The following is a 20,683-nucleotide window of genomic DNA, read 5'->3' on the forward strand; positions in this document are numbered from 1 at the left end:
GTTCAGATGGAATCTCCTCTCTTGTAGTTTGAAGCCATTGTCCCATTGCGTCCTAGTCTCCAGGGAAGCAGAAAACAAGCTTGCTCCCTCCTCCCTGTGGCTTCCTCTCACATATTTATACATGGCTATCATATCTCCTCTCAGCCTTCTCTTCTTCAGGCTAAACATGCCCAGTTCCCTAAGCCGCTCCTCATAGGGCTTGTTCTCCAGACCCTAATGAATCGATTCGTTAATGGCGGATGCGATTGCGCAATATGCTAAAAAACCCTCCAAATGGGACAGTAGGAACTTCTGAAGCTTCCCTCTCCCTCTGTTGTTGACTGTTGGTGTGATAAAACAAACAACAACTATAAAACTTGCACCAGACATGCGAAAATAATTACAAAATAATTACGAAATAATTACAAAATAAATTGAAAAAATTGTTTCGAATCTAATTTACTCCTCACACTATTCCTGCATGGCTCAATATTGGATCGTAAGCCAATTTAAATACGAATTAATAACGAATTACGAAATTAACGAACGAAACCGCCCAAGCCTACTAATGATGGATCTGGATCAAACTTGGTCACCATACAAACATGGCCAACATTGAATTCTGTGGAGACCAAAATCCACTGATAGTGGTGATATGAAAATAACTAAATTAACTCAGTGTATATATTACAAATACGCATATCAAAAACTGCCACATACACATAAGTAGAAACAATTGGTTCTTCTCTTGAAGTATACAGCAAAGTCTTCGTTTGACAAATGTCCTTTCTTTATTACATGTGAGTTTGTTGTTGTTCATTCGTTCAGTCGTCTCCGACTCTTCGTGACCTCATGGACCAGCCCACGCCAGAGCTCCCTGTCGGCCGTCACCACCCCCAGCTCCTTCAAGGTCAGTCCAGTCACTTCAAGGATGCCATCCATCCATCTTGCTCTTGGTCGGCCCCTCTTCCTTTTGCCTTCCACTTTCCCCAGCATAATTGTCTTCTCTAGGCTTTCCTGTCTCCTCATGATGTGGCCAAAGGACTTCAACTTTGTCTCTAGTCTCCTTCCCTCCAGTGAGCTTTAGTCGGGCTTTATTTCCTGGAGGATGGACTGGTTGGATCTTCTCGCAGTCCAAGGCACTCTCAGCACTTTCCTCCAACACCACAGCTCAAAAGCATCTCTCTTCCTTCGCTCAGCCTTCCCTAAGGTCCAGCTCTCACATCCATAGGTGACTACAGGGAAGACCATGGCTTTGACTAGGCAATGGATCTTTGTTGCCAGTCTGATGTCTCTACTCTTCACTATTTTATCGAGACTGGTCCTTGCTCTCCTCCCAAGAAGGAAGCGTCTCCTGATTTCCTGGCCACAGTCTGCATCTGCAGTAATCTTTGCACCTAGAAATACAAAGTCTGTCACAGTCTCCACATTTTCTCCCTCTATTTCCCAGTTGTCAATCATTCTTGTTGCCATAATCTTGGTTTTTTTGATGTTTAGCTGCAACCCGGCTTTTGCGCTTTCTTCTTTCACCTTGATTAGAAGGCTCCTCAGCTCCTCCTCGCTTTCGGCCATCAGAGTGGTGTCATCTGCATATCTGAGGTTGTTAATGTTTCTTCCAGCAATTTTCACCCCGGCTTTGCATTCATCCAGCCCCGGACATCCTCGCATGATGTGTTCTGCATACAAGTTAAAAAGGTTGGGTGAGAGGATGCAGCCTTGCTGTACGCCTTTCCCAATCTTGAACCAGTCTCCTGTTCCGTGGTCAGTTCTGACTGTTGCTCCTTGGTCCTTGTACAGATTCCTCAGGAGAGAGGGAAGGTGGCTTGGGATGACCATCCCACCAAGAACTTGCCACTATTTATGATGATCCACACAGGCAAAGGCTTTAGAATAGTCAATGAAGCAGAAGTAGATGTTTTTCTGAAACTCCCTGCCTTTCTCCATTCTCCAGCATCCGGATACTGGCAGTTTGGTCTCTCGTTCCTCTGCCTTTTCTAAACCCAGCTTGAACATCTGGAAGCTCTCTCTCCATGTATTGCTGGAGTCTTCCTTGCAGGATCTTGAGCATTACCTTACTGGCATGAGAAATAAGGGCCACTGTACGGAAGTTGAAGCAGTCTTTCACATTTCCCTTTTTTGGTATGGGGATATAAGATGATTTTTTCCAGTCTGATGGCCATTCTTGTGTTTTCCATATTTGCTGGCATATGGCATGCATCACCTTGACAGCATCATCTTTTAAGGTTTTAAACAGTTCAGCTGGGATCCCATCATCTCCTGCTGCCTTGTTGTTGGCAATGCTTCTTAAGGCCCATTCAACCTCACTCCTCAGGATGTCTGGTTCTAATTCACTCGCCACACCGTCAAAACTATCCTCGATATTATTATCCTTCCTATACAGATCTTCTGTATAGTCTTGCCACCTTCTCTTGATCTCTTCAGCTTCTGTTAGGTCTCTGCCATCTTTGTTTCTACATGTGAGTAGACTCCTGTAATCACATGCATTGACTCCAACCTGCTACCGGTTTCGACTCACAAGAGTCTTTGTCAGGCGGTTGGGACTACAAATAACACATATCATGAATAACACAATTACAATTGGGCAATTTGCTATAACAAGTTTGTAAGAATTTATACAGACAATCTACTTACTCAAATTATCAAAAACAAGCTCAACTTTTAAGGCGAGAAATTCACCAGCAGTCTTCTGGTGGGGTGGATCCTAAGGGGATATAGATAGTGGCTAAAGGTACATTGTAGCAAGAATTATAAACCATACATAGAGAAATATATAATCTGTGAAACAAAGATAATATAATACTCACAACTATTCTTTGTTGAGCAGTGCACTCTGCAAGGAGTTTTATTCTGTGGCGAGTGTAGGATCAAAATAACTCAACCCATCTATATATATATAAATGCTCTGTGCATAATGAGTTCCTTAGAAACAAAAGAACCAATGAACAAAATCACACCAAATTTGGCAACAAAACGTCTCACAACACAAGAAGTGAACATCACTCAAAAAATTATGATTTTGTCATTTCAGAGTTGTAGTTGATTGGGTTTATAGTTCACCTACAATCAAAGAGCATTCTGAACTCCATCAACAATGGAGTTGGCACACAGAACTCCCATGACCAACAGAAAATACTGGAAGGGTTTGGTGGGCATTGACCTTGAGTTTGGGAGTTGTAGTTCACCTACACCCAGAGAGCACTGTGGACTCAGTGATGGATCTGTACCAAACTTGGCACAAGCACTCAATACGCCCAAATATGAACACAGTTTGGGGGAAATAGACCTTGACATTTGGGAGTTGTAGTCACTGGGATTCACAGTTCATAGAATCATAGAATCAAAGAGTTGGAAGAGACCTCATGAGCCATCCAGTCCAACACCCTGCTAAGAAGCAGGGATATTGCATTCAAATCATCCCTGACAGATGGCCATCCAGCCTCTGTTTAAAAGCTTCCAAAGAAGGAGCCTCCACTACCCTCCGGGGCAGAGAGTTCCACTGCTGAACAGCACTCACAGTGAGGAAGTTCTTCCTCGTGTTCAGATGGAATCGCCTCTCTTGTAGTTTGAAGCCATTGTTCCATTGCGTCCTAGTCTCCAAGGAAGCAGAAAACAAGCTTGCTCCCTCCTCCTCCCTGTGGCTTCCTCTCACATATTTATACATGGCTATCATATCTCCTCTCAGCCTTCTCTTCTTCAGGCTAAACATGCCCAGCTCCTTAAGCCACTCCTTATAGGGCTTGTTCTCCAGACCCTTGATCATTTTAGTCACCCTCCTTTGGACACATTCCAGCTTGTCAATATCTCTCTTGAATTGTGGTTCAGATGGAATCTCCTCTCTTGTAGTTTGAAACCATTGCTCCATTGCGTCCTAGTCTCCAAGGAAGCAGAAAACAAGCTTGCTCCCTCCTCCCTGTGGCTTCCTCTCACATATTTATACATTCACCAACAATCAAAGAGCATTCTGATTCCCACAACAACAGAATCGGAGCAAACTTCCCACACAGAACCCCCATGTCCAACAGAAAATACTTAAGGCCATCCAGTCCAACTCCCTTCACCAGGGCAAGAAAACGTAATCAAAACCCTCCCGACAAAGATCCATCCAGCCATAGATAACAAATACATAGATATGATTCACACAGAGAGAGATATAGATTTGAAAGGGACCCCTAAAGAAAGACAATGATATGTTGCCTGTTCCAGAGTAGGCAAACCAGACACTCTCCACATCAACAGTGACAAAGAAACAGCAAAAAATACTGTTTACCCACAAGAATAAAAAAATTACATATATTAGAAACCAACACTTTCTCGTTACTTTATTTTCCAGATCAACAGACTGGGCCACAGCAACGCCTGGCAGGGGATGGCTAGTGTCTTATGAACTCATAATGTTGTCACTATCACCTGACCAATGGGCTACAATTGAATGGAATACTAGATTGAAAGTCCAGAGTCCTTTGGCGCTATTAAGAATCAGTAGATCAGCCGTTGCTCCCACATTCCAGCACTTTTGGACAGTACCTTGTAAAACAACCAGTCGTATTGTCTTTTTTGTTCAGAAGATGGGGTCTAAAAAAAAACCCACGAAAAAGCTAAATATGAATTCTTGGAGAGCAGTTTTTGAACAACAGATCAGGAGAGTGAAACCAAATGGCGCCTGGAGACTGACGATGGATCAGGCACTTGATTTCCACCACTTTCCACGTGGATGGAAGTGCTCATTGCAGAAACATGCCAATGCAAGGTGATGATGATGATGATGATGATGATACTAATGGATTTTGTTACTGAAAATGTATTATGCAGGTAATCTTAAATATCTGACAATTGAGACTGAGGCATCTTCACATGGTGGTTTCAAAGCATTTGCGACCTGGATGCCCATGAGCATGTGCAAAGTTCAGAGTAACAATTGTAAGATGTGTTGTTCATTCGTTCAGTCGTCTCCGACTCTTCGTGACCTCATGGACCAGCCCACGCCAGAGCTCCCTGTCGGCCGTCACCACCCCCAGCTCCCTCAAGGTCAGTCCAGTCACTTCAAGGATGCCATCCATCCATCTTGCCCTTGGTCGGCCCCTCTTCCTTTTGCCTTCCACCTTCCCCAGCATCATTGTCTTCTCTAGGCTTTGCTGTCTCCTCATGATGTGGCCAAAATACTTCAACTTTGTCTCTAGTCTCCTTCCCTCCAATGAGCAGTCGGGCTTTCTTTCCTGGAGGATGGACTGGTTGGATCTTCTCGCAGTCCAAGGCACTCTCAGAACTTTCCTCCAACACCACAGCTCAAAAGCATCTCTTCCTTCGCTCAGCCTTCCCTCAGATCCAGCTCTCACATCCGTAGGTGACTACAGGGAATACCATGGCTTTGACTAGGCAATGGATCTTGGTTAGTTCACATCATGTGGATTATCTGCTTTGATAATCTAGATTATACTTACTTGCTTACTTAGGCGATCCCTCGTTAGACGAGTAAGATGGTCTTCCTTGATGACTATTTTTGTGGGTTTGTAGGTGGCTGTGGAGCCCTATTCTTGACCCGCATCTTCTCCCACAGTGAAGGCATTGGTTTCCAGGTGGAAGGCGGTCCCGGTCGGGGTTGGCTTGACGCACTTTCCTCTTGGCACGCTTCTCCCTTTCGCCCTCCATTCGTGCCTCTTCAAATTCTGCAGCACTGCTGGTCACAGCTGACCTCCAGCTGGAGCGCTCAAGGGCCAGGGCTTCCCAGTTCTCACTGTCTATGCCAGAATTTTTAAGGTTGGCTTTGAGCCCATCTTTAAATCTCTTTTCCTGTCCACCAACATTCCGTTTTCCGTTCTTGAGTTCGGAGTAGAGCAACTACTTTGGGAGATGGTGGTCAGGCATCCGGACAACGTGGCCGGTCCAGCGGAGTTGATGGCGGAGGACCATTGCTTCAATGCTGGTGGTCTTTGCTTCTTCCAGCACGCTGACGTTTGTCCGCCTGTCTTCCCAAGAGATTTGCAGGATTTTCCGGAGGCAGCACTGATGGAATCGTTCCAGGAGTTGCATGTGATGTCTGTAGACAGTCCACGTCTCACAGGCATAGAGCAGGGTTGGGAGGACAATAGCTCTATAAACAAGCACCTTGGTATCCCTACGGATGTCCCGATCCTCAAACACTCTCTGCTTCGTTCGGAAAAATGCTCCGCTCGCAGAGCTCAGGCGGTGTTGTATTTCGGCGTCGATGTTGACTTTGGTGGAGAGGTGGCTGCCAAGGGAGCGGAAATGGTCAACATTTTCTAATGTTACACCATTAAGCTGTATCACTAGCATCCGAGAGGGGTTGGTTGATGTCTGCTGGAACAGCACCTTGGTTTTTTCAATGTTCAATGACAGGCCGAGCTTCTCGTATGCTTCTAAAGGGCGACTAAAATGATCAAGGGTCTGGAGAACAAGCCCTATGAGGAGCGGCTTAGGGAACTGGGCATTTCTGTTTCCCATTCCTGAGTTCGGAGTAGAGCAATTGCTTTGGGAGACGGTGGTCGGGCATTTGGACAACGTGGCCGGTCCAGCGGAGTTGATGGTGGAGGAGCATCGCTTCAGAGCTAGTGGTCTTTACTTCTTTCAGCACACTGACATTTCCCCGCCTGTCTTCCCAAGAGATTTGCAGGATTTTCTGGAGGCAGCGGTGATGGAGTCGTTCCAGGAGTTGTATGTGACTTCTGTAGACATTCCACGTTTTGCAGGCATATAGCAGGGTTGGGAGGACAATAGCTTTATAAACAAGCACCTTGGTTACTTACTTAGGCGATCCCTCGTAGTCCGAGGATGATACTCCTCCAAGTTTGGTGTTCTGGGGGTGGGTTCATAGGTGGCTGTGGAGCCCTAGTCTTGACCTGCATCTTCTCCCACAGTGAGGGCATTGGTTTCCAGGTGGGAGGCAGTCTCAGTTGGGGTTGGCTTGGCACACCTTCCTCTTGGCACGTTTCTCTCTTCCGCCCTTCGTTCGTGCCTCTTTGAATTCTGCAGCACTGCTGGTCACAGCTGACCTCCAGTTAGAGCACTCAAGGGCCAGGGCATCCCAGTTCTCTGTGTCTATGCCACAGTTTTTAAGGTTGGATTTAAGCCCATCTTTAAATCTCTTTTCCTGTACACCAACATTCTTTTTCCCGTTCCTGAGTTCGGAGTAGAGCAATTGCTTTGGGAGATGGTGGTCGGGTATTTGGACAATGTGGCTGGTCCATCACAGTTGATGGCGGAGGAGCATCGCTTCAGTGCTGGTGGTCTTTGCTTCTTCCAGCATGCTGGCGTTTGTCCGCTTGTCTTCCCAAGAGATTTGCAGGATTTTTTCGGACGCAACGCTGATGGAATCGTTCCAGGAGCTGCATGTGATGTCTGTAGACAGTCCACGTTTTGCAGGCGTATAGTAGGGTTGGAAGGACAATAGCTTTATAAACAAGCACCTTGGTATCCCTATGGATGTCCCAGTCCTCAAATACTCTGAGGAACCAGTATGAGTCCCAAGGGTAAAAACTTTAGAATTGATGATGAGAGGTAACTTAATTAAGGGCTTTAGAGCCAAGTCTCTTTCTCACATCTATCTGATAGAAAGTTTGATGGTAGAATGGAAAAGGAAAAGCTCTGCCCTCCTCCAGGAAGAGCTGGAGCCAAGCAATTGAGCTGAGGAAACAATATAACTGGTGCAAACAACATTGATTGATAGCTATAAATAACCAATCAATCCAACTATACATTTACAAACTAGGCAAGTTTGGGCATGTTATACAGTTTAAACCTTTGCACCTTAAAGTTCTACACACAGGTGCAGAGCTCAGGCGGTGTTGTATTTCAGTGTCAATGTTGACTTTGGTGGAGAGGTGGCTGCCAAGGGAGCGGAAATGGTCCACATTTTCTAATGTTACTCCATTAAGCAGAATTTCTGGCATTAAAATTACCATAGTTATGAGATATTAAGCCAGAGTTTTGATTCTGTAACTACTACTGGGAATTTCATAGAATCCTAGAATTGGAAGAAGTGCCCAAGGACCCTCTGTTCCAACCCCTTTCTTCCATGCAGGAAGACACAATCCAAGCCCTCCCAACAGATGACCATCTAGCTTCTGTTTATAAACATCCAGAGAAGGAGACTGCAACAAATTCCCAGGCAGTATCATATTGAAATGGAGCAAATTTGGAGCGGCCGCGGATAGTGAGTTCCATCCCGCGGGTAGCGGGAAACCAAGACTGTGAGCCTTTACTGTCAGGAAGTTTTGGAGGGATCTCTTTTCCTGCAGATTGAATCCATTGCTCCACTGTGTCCTGGGCCTCTTCTACACTGCCATATACAATCCAGATTATCTGCTTTGAACTGGATGATACGGCAGTGTAGACTTATATAATCTGGTTCAAAGCAGATAATGTGGATTATCTGCTTTGAGAATCTGGATCATAGGGCAGTGTAGAAGGGACCCTAGTCTCTACGGCAGTAGAAAACAAGCTTGCTCCATCTTCAATTTCATATCCATTCAAATACTAGGCTTTCAGATCCCCTCTCAGGTTTCTTTTCTCCAAGTTAGAGTCATAGAGAAGGAAAAGTGGTCCATTCCAACCAGGCAGAAAGACACAATCAAAGCCCTCCCAACAGATGCCCACCCAGTCGCTGTCGGAAAACCATACATTCTTCCAGTGAAACACGCCCAGTGTGACCGCGTGAGTGGCGCCACCTGTGTGTAGAACTTTAAGGTTCAAAGGTTTAAACTGTATAACATGCCCAAACTTGCCTAGTTTGTAAATGTATAGTTGGTTATTTATTGCTGTCAATCAATGTTGTTTGCACCAGTTATATTGCTTCCTCAGCTCAATTGCTTGGCTCCACCTCTTCCTGGAGGAGGGTAGAGCTTTCCTTTTCCATTCTACCATCAAACTTTCTATCAGATAGACGTGAGAAAGAGACTTGGCTCTAAAGCCCTTAATTAAGTTACCTCTCATCATCAATTCTAAGGTTTTTACCCTTGGGACTCATACTGGTTCCTCAGGGGGCCATTCTCTCCCCTCTGTTGTTTAACATCTATATGCGACCACTTGCTCAGCTGGTTTGAGGTTTTGGGCTGAAGTGTTACCAGTATGCTGATGACACTCAACTGGTGCTGAAGATGGAAGGCTGACCGGACTCTGTACCCGATTGTTTCCATCAGTGCCTCGAGGCCATTACTGGATGGCTGCGTGCCAGCAGGTTGAGGGTGAATCCAGCAAAGACAGAGATCCTATGGCTGGGTCAACCAGGCAGTGGGGATATCCAGCTGCCTACCCTGGATGGTGAGGCGCTACGCCTGTCATCGTTGGTAAAAAGTCTGGGAGTCCTTTTGGACCCTCTGCTGACGATGGAGGCCCAGGTCTCCGCCATTAGCAGAACCGCCTTTTTTCACCTGCGGCAGGCTAGGCAGCTGGCTTGCTACCTGTCCAGGGATGACCTAGCTATGGTGATCCAGGCTACGATCATCTCAAGACTGGACTACTGTAATGCCCTCTACATTGGCCTTCCTCTGTCGGTGATCCGGAAGCTCAAGTTGGTACAAAATACAGCTGCTCGGCTTCTTGCAGGAATTCCGATGAGATGCCACATAACACCAATCTTACGGCAGCTGCATTGGTTACCAATTGAGCGCCGGATTACTTTCAAAGTGATGGTACTCACCTTTAAGGCCTTGCATGGTCTGGGGCCGATGTACCTGAGGGACCACCTCACCCCCTACCAACCCCAGAGATCCCTCCATTCTGAGGACCAAGATCTATTGGAAATTCCCAGTGTCAAGACCTTGCGTCTAACAGCAACAAGGCGCAGAGCCTTCACAGCAGTGGCACCATCACTCTGGAATACTCTGCCACCTGAAGTCCGTGCCTTGCGGGACTTATCAGCTTTCCGCAGGGCATGGAAGACATATCTGTTTCGACGGGCCTTTGATCTTTGATTGCTGTTTTTAAATTGTTTTAAATTATTTTTAAATTGTTTTAGATTTTAGCCTGTTCTTGTAAGCCGCTCCGAGCCACAGGGGAGTGGCGGCATACAAGTCCAAATAATAAATAAATAAAATACTTCATGCCCAGATTGCCCTGGACAACCTCTGTTGAAAGACCTCCAGAGAAGGGGACTCCACCATCATCTTCCTAATGTTTAGGTGGAATCTCTTTTCCTGTAAGGTCTTCCTGACATTTGGGACAGCTGCCACATTAGGGCAGAAAGAGAGAACTTTAGTGGATCAGGGGTGAATTCAGGTCCTTCCTAGATTGTATTAGTGGACAATCTAAACAGCTATTGTCAACTAATCTCCATCATCTAAAGTCTAACCTTCTAACATCTTAGGATGCATCTATACTGCAGATATAATGCAGATTGACAAAACTTCAGCTGCCATGGCTCAATGGTATGGAATCCTGGGAGAGGTAGTTTGACAAGACACGAGCATTCCAGTAAAAAATGTTTAAAACCTTGTAAAGCCTTGAGCCATACCAGTTAAAGTGGTGTCGAACTACATAGAATCATAGAATCAAAGAGTTGGAAGAGACCTCCTGGGCCATCCAGTCCAACCCCATTCTGCCAAGAAGCAGGAATATTGCATTCAAATCACCCCTGACAGATGGCCATCCAGCCTCTGCTTAAAAGCTTCCAAAGAAGGAGCCTCCACCACACTCCGGGGCAGAGAGTTCCACTGCTGAATGGCCCTCACAGTCAGGAAGTTTTCCTCATGTTCAGATGGAATCTCCTCTCGTAGTTTGAAGCCATTGTTCCATTGCGTCCTAGTCTCCATGGCAGCAGAAAACAAGCTTGCTCCCTCCTCCCTGTGGCTTCCCCTCACATATTTATACTTGGCTATCATATCTCCTCTCAGCTTTCTCTTCTTCAGGCTAAACATGCCCAGCTCCTTAAGCCGCTCCTCACAGGGCTTGTTCTCCAGACCCTTGATCATTTTAGTCGCCCTCCTCTGGACACATTCCAGCTTGTCAATATCTCTCTTGAATTGTGGTGCCCAGAATTGGACACAATATTCCAGGTGTGGTCTAACCAAAGCAGAATAGAGGGGTACATCAATCCTATGCACCTAGAAAGCTCAGGATTTGGGGAAATTACTTGTTTATACTGAAACCCGAGGGAATCTCCCAGCTATTGTGGAATATCCCAGAAGCCATAACATTAAATATGTAGCTCTAAATTCCAGGCACAAGTCATATTTATCCTGATACAAGGATGACGGAGTCCTAAAGCAAGTGGCATTTCATCCCTAAGGGAATCTTGGGAGTTTTAGCTTTGAGAGACACTAGCAGTCTTTGGGGGACAAGGCTCAAGAACCTATCTACAATTCCCAGGTTTTTTGTAGTGATGAACCATGGTCATTAAAGAGGCATCAAACCGCATTCATTCTACAGTGTCAGTGCTTGTCAGACTCACAAGAGTCTTCGTCAGGCGGTTGAGGTTTACAAATAACACATATCATGAATAACACAATTACAGTTGGACAATTTGTTATACCAAGTTTGTAAGAATTTATACAGACAATCTACTTACTCAAATGATCAAAAACAAGCTCACCAACAGTCTTCTGGTGGGGTGGATCCTAAGGGGACATAGATAGTGGCTAAAGGTACATTGTAGCAAGAATTATAAATCATACATAGAGAAATATACAATCTGTGAAACAAAGATAATATAATAGTCACAACTATTCTTTGTTGAGCAGTGCACTCTGCAAGGAGTTTTATTCTGTGGCAAGTGTAGGATCAAAATAACTCAACCCATCTATATATATAAAATGCTCTGTGCATAATGAGTTCCTTAAAAACAAAAGAACCAATGAACGAAATCACACCAAATTTGGCAACAAAACGTCTCACAACACAAGAAGTGACCATCACTCAAAAAAAATATGATTTTTGTCATTTTAGAGTTGTAGTTGCTGGGGTTTATAGTTCACCTACAATTATAGAGCATTCTGAACTCCACCAACGATGGAGTTGGCACACAGAACTCCCATGACCAACAGAAAATACTGGAAGGGTTTGGTGGGCATTGACCTTGAGTTTGGGAGTTGTAGTTCACCTACACCCAGAGAGCACTGTGGACTCAGTGATGGATCTGTACCAAACTTGTCACAAGCACTCAATACGCCCAAATATGAACACAGGTGGAGTTTGGGGGAAATAGACCTTGACATTTGGGAGTTGTAGTCACTGGGATTCACAGTTCATAGAATCAAAGAGTTGGAAGAGACCTCATGGGCCATCCAGTCCAACACCCTGCCAAGAAGCAGGAATATTGCATTCAAATCACCCCTGACAGATGGCCATCCAGCCTCTGTTTAAAAGCTTCCAAAGAAGGAGCGTCCACCACACTCCAGGGCAGAGAGTTCCACTGCTGAACGGCTCTCACAGTCAGGAAGTTCTTCCTCGTGTTCACATGGAATCTCCTCTCTTGTAGTTTGAAGCCATTGTTCTGCATCCTAGTCTCCAAGGAAGCAGAAAACAAGCTTGCTCCCTCCTCCCTGTGGCTTCCTCTCACATATTTATACATGGCCATCATATCTCCTCTCAGCCTTCTCTTCTTCAGGCTAAACATGCCCAGCTCCTTTGCTTACTTTGCGTAATGGGTTGAGCTGCCCCTGCCTCCATCACACTCCAGGGCAGAGAGTTCCACTGCTGAACGGCTCTCACAGTCAGGAAGTTCTTCCTCGTGTTCACATGGAATCTCCTCTCTTGTAGTTTGAAGCCATTGTTCCATTGCGTCCTAGTCTCCAAGGAAGCAGAAAACAAGCTTGCTCCCTCCTCCCCCCTGTGGCTTCCTCTCACATATTTATAAATTCACCTACAATCAAAGAGCATTCTGATCCCCACGAACAACAGAATCGGAGCAAACTTCCCACACAGAACCCCCATGTCCAACAGAAAATACTTAAGGCCATCCAGTCCAACTCCCTTCACCAGGGCAAGAAAACGTAATCAAAACCCTCCCGACAAAGATCCATCCAGCCATAGATAACAAATACATAGATATGATTCACACAGAGAGAGATATAGATTTGAAAGGGACCCCTAAAGAAAGACAATAATATGTTGCCTGTTCCAGAGTAGGCAAACCAGACACTCTCCACATCAACAGTGACAAAGAAACAGCAAAAAATACTGTTTACCCACAAGAATAAAGAAATTACATATATTAGAAACCAACACTTTCTCGTTACTTTATTTTCCAGATCAACAGACTGGGCCACAGCAACGCGTGGCAGGGGACGGCTAGTATATTATGAGCTAATAATATTGTCACTATCACCTGACCAATGGGCTACAATTGAATGGAATACTAGATTGAAAGTCCAGAGTCCTTTGGCGCTATTAAGAATCAGTAGATCAGCCGTTGCTCTCACATCCCAGCACTTTTGGACAGTACCTTGTAAAACAACCAGTCGTATTGTCTTTTTTGTTCAGAAGATGGGGTCTAAAAAAAAAACCATGAAAAAGCTAAATATGAATTCTTGGAGAGCAGTTTTTGAACAACAGATCAGGAGAGTGAAACCAAATGGCGCCTGGAGACTGACGATGGATCAGGCACTTGATTTCCACCACTTACCACGTGGATGGAAGTGCTCATTGCAGAAACATGCCAATGCAAGGTAATGATGATGATAATGATGATAATACTAATGGATTTTGTTACTGAAAATGTATTACGCAGGTAATCTAAAATATCTGACAATTATTTATTTATTTATTTACTTTATTTGTATACCGCTCTTCTCAGCCCTTAGGCGACTCAGAGCGGTTTACAACAATTTAGGTATGCACAATACAAAATCATTAAGCATTTAAAAGCAATAGCATCACAAATCATTAAACATCAATATCAATACATCACTACATCTGTTGCAATCCAGAGCAGGGAACGAGGCCCTAAGATAACTCTCCACCACACTTGGCTGTGAAAAACAATCCTTTTTTATTGAAGAAAAATGGTTACAAAATAAAGGAAAAATGCAAGTCAAAAGCCACAGCAAAATCAGCAAACATGAATTTAAATGGACAAAGCAAAACCAAAAGCCTCACTGGGAAATACTTGAATCTGTTAGCAATCCACTAACCGTACTTGATATCCTAGAAATCTTTCCATACTATGGCCAGGGAACCAGGAGAACTGCCAAGGTCTTCATCAATTCTGAAACGATGCCTGAACTGAGGGAATCAGCCTGGCGTAAAGCAATTAAAACTCAAGAATCGGTTCCGTGAACCGCCCTTCTGTCTTGAGGCCAATGTTTTTAATTCTTGAATTCAGGAGGATCGACGCAAACTGAGTGTTTTACTTCTGTCTTCCCAAATTTGGCCCCTTCTGTTGTCATTACAGTTAACAGGTGCAGAAGGGAGGGAAAGTTCAAGGTCTCCCTCTGAAACATTCTCATGAACACTGGTACTTTCATTTTCCAAATCTACAGAAGTTCCTTCCTCACTAATTTCAGGAACATTGGCATTTTCCAAACCTACAGCAGATTCTTCCTCACTAATTTCAGGAGCATTGGCATCAAAAGGTACATTTCCACTAGCATCAGTAAATATACTTTCATTAGCATCAGGAGGAACAAACAGAGAATCAGGTTCAAGTTCAAACTCAGGCTGAACCCCAACAACATCAATATAACAAATCCATCAGGTCTCATCAATGAAATCAGAATCCAAACTCGTTATCCGATATTCCGTGTTCCGATAGTCAGTCAATCAATCACACTGCTTAGTCGAATGCCTGTTCAAACAGCCAGGTCTTTACTTTCCTCCAGAATGCCAGCAAGGAGGGGGTCGATCTAATATCTGCAGGAAGGGCGTTTCACAGCCGAGGGGCCACTACTGAGAAGGCCCTGTCTCTCATCCCCGCCAGGCGTGCTTTTGAAGCCGGCGGGATCGAGAGCAGGGCCTCCCCAGATGATCTTAGCGTCCTAACTGGTTCATAGGAGGAGATGCGTTCGGACAGGTAGGTCGGGCCAGAACCGTTTAGGGCTTTAAAGGCCAACGCCAGCACTTTGAATTGTGCCCGGTAGCAAATTGGCAGCCAGTGGAGCTGGCGCAACAGAGGAGTTGTATGCTCCCTGAGTGCCGGTCCTGTTAGCATCCTGGCTGCTGATCATTGGACCATTTGAAGCTTCTGAGCAGTCTTCAGAGGCAACCCCAGGTAGAGAGCGTTGCAGTAGTCTAAATGGAATGTGACTAGAGCATGGACTACCGTGGCCAAGTCAAGCTTCCCAAGGTACGGGCGCAGCTGGCGCACTAGTTTTAACTGTGCGAATGCTCCCTTGGTCACCGCTGAAACCTGGGTTTCCAGGCTCAGCGATGAGTCCAAGATCACACCCAAGCTGCGAACCTGTGTCTTCAGGGGAAGTGTAACCCCATCCAACACACGCTGTAACCCTATACCCTATATGAGACTGAGGCATCTTCACATGTTGGTTTCAAAGCATTTGCGACCTGGATGCCCATGAGCATGTGCAGAGTTCAGAGTAACAATTGTAAGATATCAAGTGAAAATAATATCTTGGTGCCACCACCTGGAGAGGCATTCAAGAAAAGGACTTCTTGGTGATTGCGCCCAGACTCTGGGACACATTTCTAGGGCCCCTTTTACACTGCCACATAAAATCCAGATTATCTGCTTTGAATTGGATTATATGGCAGTGAAGACTCAAATAATCCAGTTCACATCATGTGGATTATCTGCTTTGATAATCTAGATTATACTTACTTACGTACTTACTTACTTACTTACTTACTTAGGCGATCCCTCGTTAGACGAGTAAGATGGTCTTCCTTGATGACTATTTTTGTGGGTTCGTAGGTGGCTGTGAAGCCCTATTCTTTTTTTTTAAATAGATTTTTATTAAGTTTTGCAAATATAGACATATACAAACATGCAATAGAATGAAAGAGTCGTAGGGGCGGGGGTGGGGGGGGAAGGGGAAGGGTATGGGGGAGGAGGGATGGGAGGGGGTGGGGGTCAAGGTAAGGGAAAATTTGCTGTACTTCCCAAAAGTCTTCCAAGAGTCCTTAACTTTTAATTACTTGTTGTTTCTGCCGACAATGTTCCTTTGATCTTCGGTTTCAGATGCTAGACAGATCTATCTGTATTGGAATCCCCCTGCTTCTAATATAGTCTTTAAATCCTGTCCAGTTTGTCCTTTTATACGTTCCTTTTAATCTTTGTGAAAGACAGTCCATTTGGATAATGTCAAAGACTTTAAGAATCCAATCTTCCCAGCTTGGGACTTCTTTTTGTTTCCAAATTCTGGCAAGTACTATCCTAGCTGCAGTACCGAGCAGGAAAAGTATTCTTTCTTGATTCTTGTCTAATTTCGTATTCACGATTCCTAGTAGATAATAGATATGTCTCTGGCCTTTGTGGGAATTTGGTTTTCAGAATTTTCTGAGAGGCCTGGTGTATCTCCTTCCAGAATTTTTTTATTTGTTTACAAGACCACCATTGATGAAAGAAAGTTCCCATCTCTTTCCTACACTTCCAGCAACTACTCGAGATGTTCTGGAGACCTATTCTTGACCCGCATCTTCTCCCACAGTGAGGGCGTTGGTTTCCAGGTGGAAGGCGGTCTCGGTCGGGGTTGGCTTGATGCGCCTTCCTCTTGGCACGCTTCTCCCTTTCGCCCTCCATTCGTGCCTCTTCAAATTCTACAGCACTGCTGGTCACAGCTGACCTCCAGCTGGAGCGCTCAAGGGCCAAGGCTTCCCAGTTCTCAGTGTCTATGCCAGAGTTTTTAAGGTTGGCTTTGAGCCCATCTTTAAATCTCTTTTCCTGCCCACCAACATTCCGTTTTCCGTTCTTGAGTTCAGAGTAGAGCAACTGCTTTGGGAGACGGTGGTTGGGCATCCGGACAATGTGGCCGGTCCAGCGGAGTTGGTGGTGGAGGACCATCGCTTCAATGCTGGTGGTCTTTGATACTTCCAGCACGCTGAACGTTTGTCTGCCTGTCTTCCCAAGAGATTTGCAGGATTTTCTGGAGGCAGCACTGATGGAGTTGTTCCATGAGTTGCATGTGACGTCTGTAGACAGTCCACGTTTCGCAGGCATAGAGCAGGGTTGGGAGGACAATAGCTTTATAAACAAGCACCTTGGTATCCCTACGGATGTCCTGGTCTTCAAACACTCTCTGCTTCATTTGGAAAAATGCTGCGCTCGCAGAGCTCAGGCGGTGTTGTATTTCAGTGTCGATGTTGACTTTGGTGGAGAGGTGGCTGCCAAGGGAGCGGAAATGGTCAACATTTTCTAATGTTACACCATTAAGCTGTATCACTGGCATTGGAGAGGGGTTGGTTGGTGTCTGGTGGAACAGCACCTTGGTTTTTTCAATGTTCAATGACAGGCCGAGCTTCTCGTATGCTTCTAAAGGGCGACTAAAATGATCAAGGGTCTGGAGAACAAGCCCTATGAGGAGCGGCTTAGGGAACTGGGCATGTTTAGCCTGAAGAAGAGAAGGCTGAGAGGAGATATGATAGCCATGTATAAATATGTGAGAGGAAGCCACAGGGAGGAGGGAGCAAGCTTGTTTTCTGCTTCCTTGGAGACTAGGACGCAAGGGAGCAATGGCTTCAAACTACAAGAGAGGAGATTCCATCTGAACATTAGGAAGAACTTCCTGACTGTGAGAGCCGTTCAGCAGTGGAACTCTCTGCCCCGGAGTGTGGTGGAGGCTCCTTCTTTGGAAGCTTTTAAGCAGAGGCTGGATGGCCATCTGTCAGGGGTGATTTGAATGCAATATTCCTGCTTCTTGGCAGAATGGGGTTGGACTGGATGGCCCATGAGGTCTCTTCCAACTCTTTGATTCTATGATTCTATGATTCTATCTGTGGAATGACCAGGGTGAGACAAAGGGCTTTTGTAAGTTGGGCTGGGTGTCTGTCAAACTGGAAAAACAGCATTACTATTCCAGAGTGTCAATAGGCTCCAGATAACATGACAACCCCAAGAGGAGAATCTGTTTGTTGGGTGGCTGGGAAACTTAGCTACCCAAAACCATTGCTTTGGGCTCTAAGGTTTAGGATAGGTTGTTGTTCATTCGTTCAGTCGTCTCCGACTCTTCGTGACCTCATGGACCAGCCCACGCCAGAGCTCCCTGTCGGCCGTTACTACCCCCAGCTCCCTCAAGGTCAGTCCAGTCACTTCAAGGATGCCATCCATCCATCTTGCCCTTGGTCGGCCCCTCTTCCTTTTGCCTTCCACTTTCCCCAGCATAATTGTCTTCTCTACAATTTAGGATAGGTATTGTACTGTAAACCCTCTTCTCTAAGGTTTAGCAGAGGCATTGCACTGTAAACCCTCTTCTCTTGGTTTCTCCATCTCTTCCTTTTAGCTTCACATGCTCACAATGCTCCCGTCAGTGGTCGTCTCACCGAGTTGTCATCCTATTCCACCTGCATTATAAGCCATACACGAGGCAAGGAAGGGTCCAGATGAGGTTCTTCCGACAACGGTGCATTGTGTGCCATTCCAACAAGTATGAAGGGCCAGAATTTACTGAAGAGGCTGTGACGAAAGTGGTGAAACAACTGATCAGAAGCATACGAAAGAAATGCTATGGGGAGCCCATTGATGACACCGAATTAGACCAGGTGGACACCAACAGAACCGGTCCTCACAGGCATGAATATTGTGAGGCTTACAACCTGGGGATAAACAGAAGCGGAGGGCACCATGCAACAGCTCCCGACTGGAGGGATGAAGAGCCAGAAACCCCAGTGCCATCATTCATCAGACTAGATGAACCTACTAGGGCCTTAGTTTGTGCCATCTGCGTCATTTGTTTTATCTTTCTGTTTGCGATTATTTTCCCTGCTGATCGGAAAAAATAGTTCTTCGAATGCTAAACAATAAAAATACCCAGTTGATTATGGCACTTATTTATGTCTCGTGTCAGGGCAGCCAGTCAATTATATTACATTTCTAACAGAACAAAGCAAACAAATAGAGAAAATACAAAATGTGTGAGTTTGGTAGTTGATTCAATGTCCTTTGACCACTATCTGGCCACCTGGAGTGCTTCTGGTCTTGCTGCAAGAAGGTCCTCCCTTGTGCATGTGGCAGGGCTCAGGTTGCATTGCAGCAGGTGGTCAGTGGTTTGCTCTTCTCCGCACTCGCATGTCGAGGATTCCACTTTGTGACCCCATTTCTGAAGGTTGGCTCTGCATCTGGTGGTGCCATAGCACAGTCTGTTCAGCGCCTTCCAAGTCGCCCAGTCCTCTGTGTGCCCAGGGGGGAGTCTCTCATTTGGTATCAGCCATTGGTTGAGGTTCTGGGTTTGAGCCTGCCACTTTTGGACTCTCGCTTGCTGAGGTGTTCCAGCGAGTGTCTCTGTAGATCTTAGAAAACTATTTCTAGATTTAAGTCGTTGACGTGCTGGCTGTTACCCAACAGGGGATGAGCTGGAGATGTCACTGCCTTGGTCCTTTCACTATTGGCTGCTACTTCCCGGCGGATGTCAGGTGGTGCAATACCGGCTAAGCAGTGTAATTTCTCCAGTGGAGAAGGTAAAGGTTACAATTCAATTAGTCTTTATTAGGGGTTTTATTACAATGTTTGGGCTGGGGAGAAATGCAAAAGGAGAGAGCTCAAGGTTGCAGAGAGTCCTTGGTTGAGGCTGCTGCTGGGGCACATTTCATCAGAGTTGGCCCAACAGGGCATCCAGGAACTGCGGAACTCCCTGCAGCTGGTCAGATCAGCTGGAAAGCAGGGGCCACGGGCGGATTCGACATCAGGGAGATGTACTACACCCACATTTTTATGCATTTTCTAATGGAAGCAGTTATAAAAATAAAAGCAAACAATAACAATTTCTAGGTTCTTGTGGGTTTTTTCGGGCTATAGAGCCATGTTTTAGAGGCATTTCTCCTGACGTTTCGCCTGCATCTATGGCAAGCATCCTCAGAGGTTGTGAGGTCTGTTGGAAGTAGGAAAAATGGGTTTATATATCTGTGGAATGGCTGGGGTGGGGCAAGGAGCTCTTCCCTGCTGCAGTTAGGTGTGAATGTTTCAGCTGATCACCTTCATTAGCATTTGAAGGCCTGCCTGAGCCTGGGAAAATCTGTTGCTGGGAGGTGTTAATCTGTGCCTGGTTTTTTCCCTCTCTGTTGTTTAGCTGTTATAATTTTAGAGTTTTTTTAATACTGGTAGCCAGATTGTGTTCATTTTCATGGTCTCTTCTTTTCTGTTGAAATTGTCCACATGCTTGTGGATTTCAATGGCTTCTCTGTGTAGTCTGACATGGTGGTTGTTGGTGTGGTCCAGCATTTCTGTGTTCTCAAATAATATGCTGTGTCCAGGCTGGTTCATCAGGTGCTCTGCTATGGCCCAGCCATTCCACAGATATATAAACCCATTTTTCCTACTTCCAACAGACCTTACTACCTCTGAGGATGCTTGCCATAGATGCAGGCGAAACGTCAGGAGAAATGCCTCTAGAACATGGCTCTATAGCCCGCAAAAACCCACAAGAACCTAGTGATTCCAGCCATGAAAGCCTTCGACAATACAATAACAATTTCTTTTAAATGACGTTACAAGAGACCTAACCCGGATATCCCTGTGTACCTAAGCTTGTGTCACTATATGGCCTAAGGCAGGGGTCTTCAAACTAAGGCCCGGGGGCCGGATATGGCCCTCCAAGGTCATTTACCTAGCCCTCGCTCAGGGTCAACC

The 20,683-nt window shown here is 45.5% G+C and overlaps 1 protein-coding gene across 1 annotated transcript; it reads left to right on the forward strand.

The window, feature by feature from the left end:
• Nucleotides 1–13,456: 13,456 nt before the first annotated feature.
• On the forward strand, nt 13,457–18,876 carry LOC137096674 (receptor-transporting protein 2-like). Its single transcript, XM_067466339.1, has 2 exons — nt 13,457–13,616; nt 18,342–18,876. Exons 1-2 carry the CDS (start codon nt 13,471–13,473, stop codon nt 18,838–18,840), a joined length of 645 nt encoding a protein of 214 aa, XP_067322440.1. The 5' UTR covers nt 13,457–13,470; the 3' UTR covers nt 18,841–18,876.
• The last annotated feature ends 1,807 nt before the right edge of the window (nt 18,877–20,683 follow it).

This window comes from Anolis sagrei, chromosome 3 (assembly GCF_037176765.1).
Source record: "Anolis sagrei isolate rAnoSag1 chromosome 3, rAnoSag1.mat, whole genome shotgun sequence".
Classification (NCBI taxonomy): Eukaryota; Metazoa; Chordata; class Lepidosauria; order Squamata; family Dactyloidae; genus Anolis; species Anolis sagrei.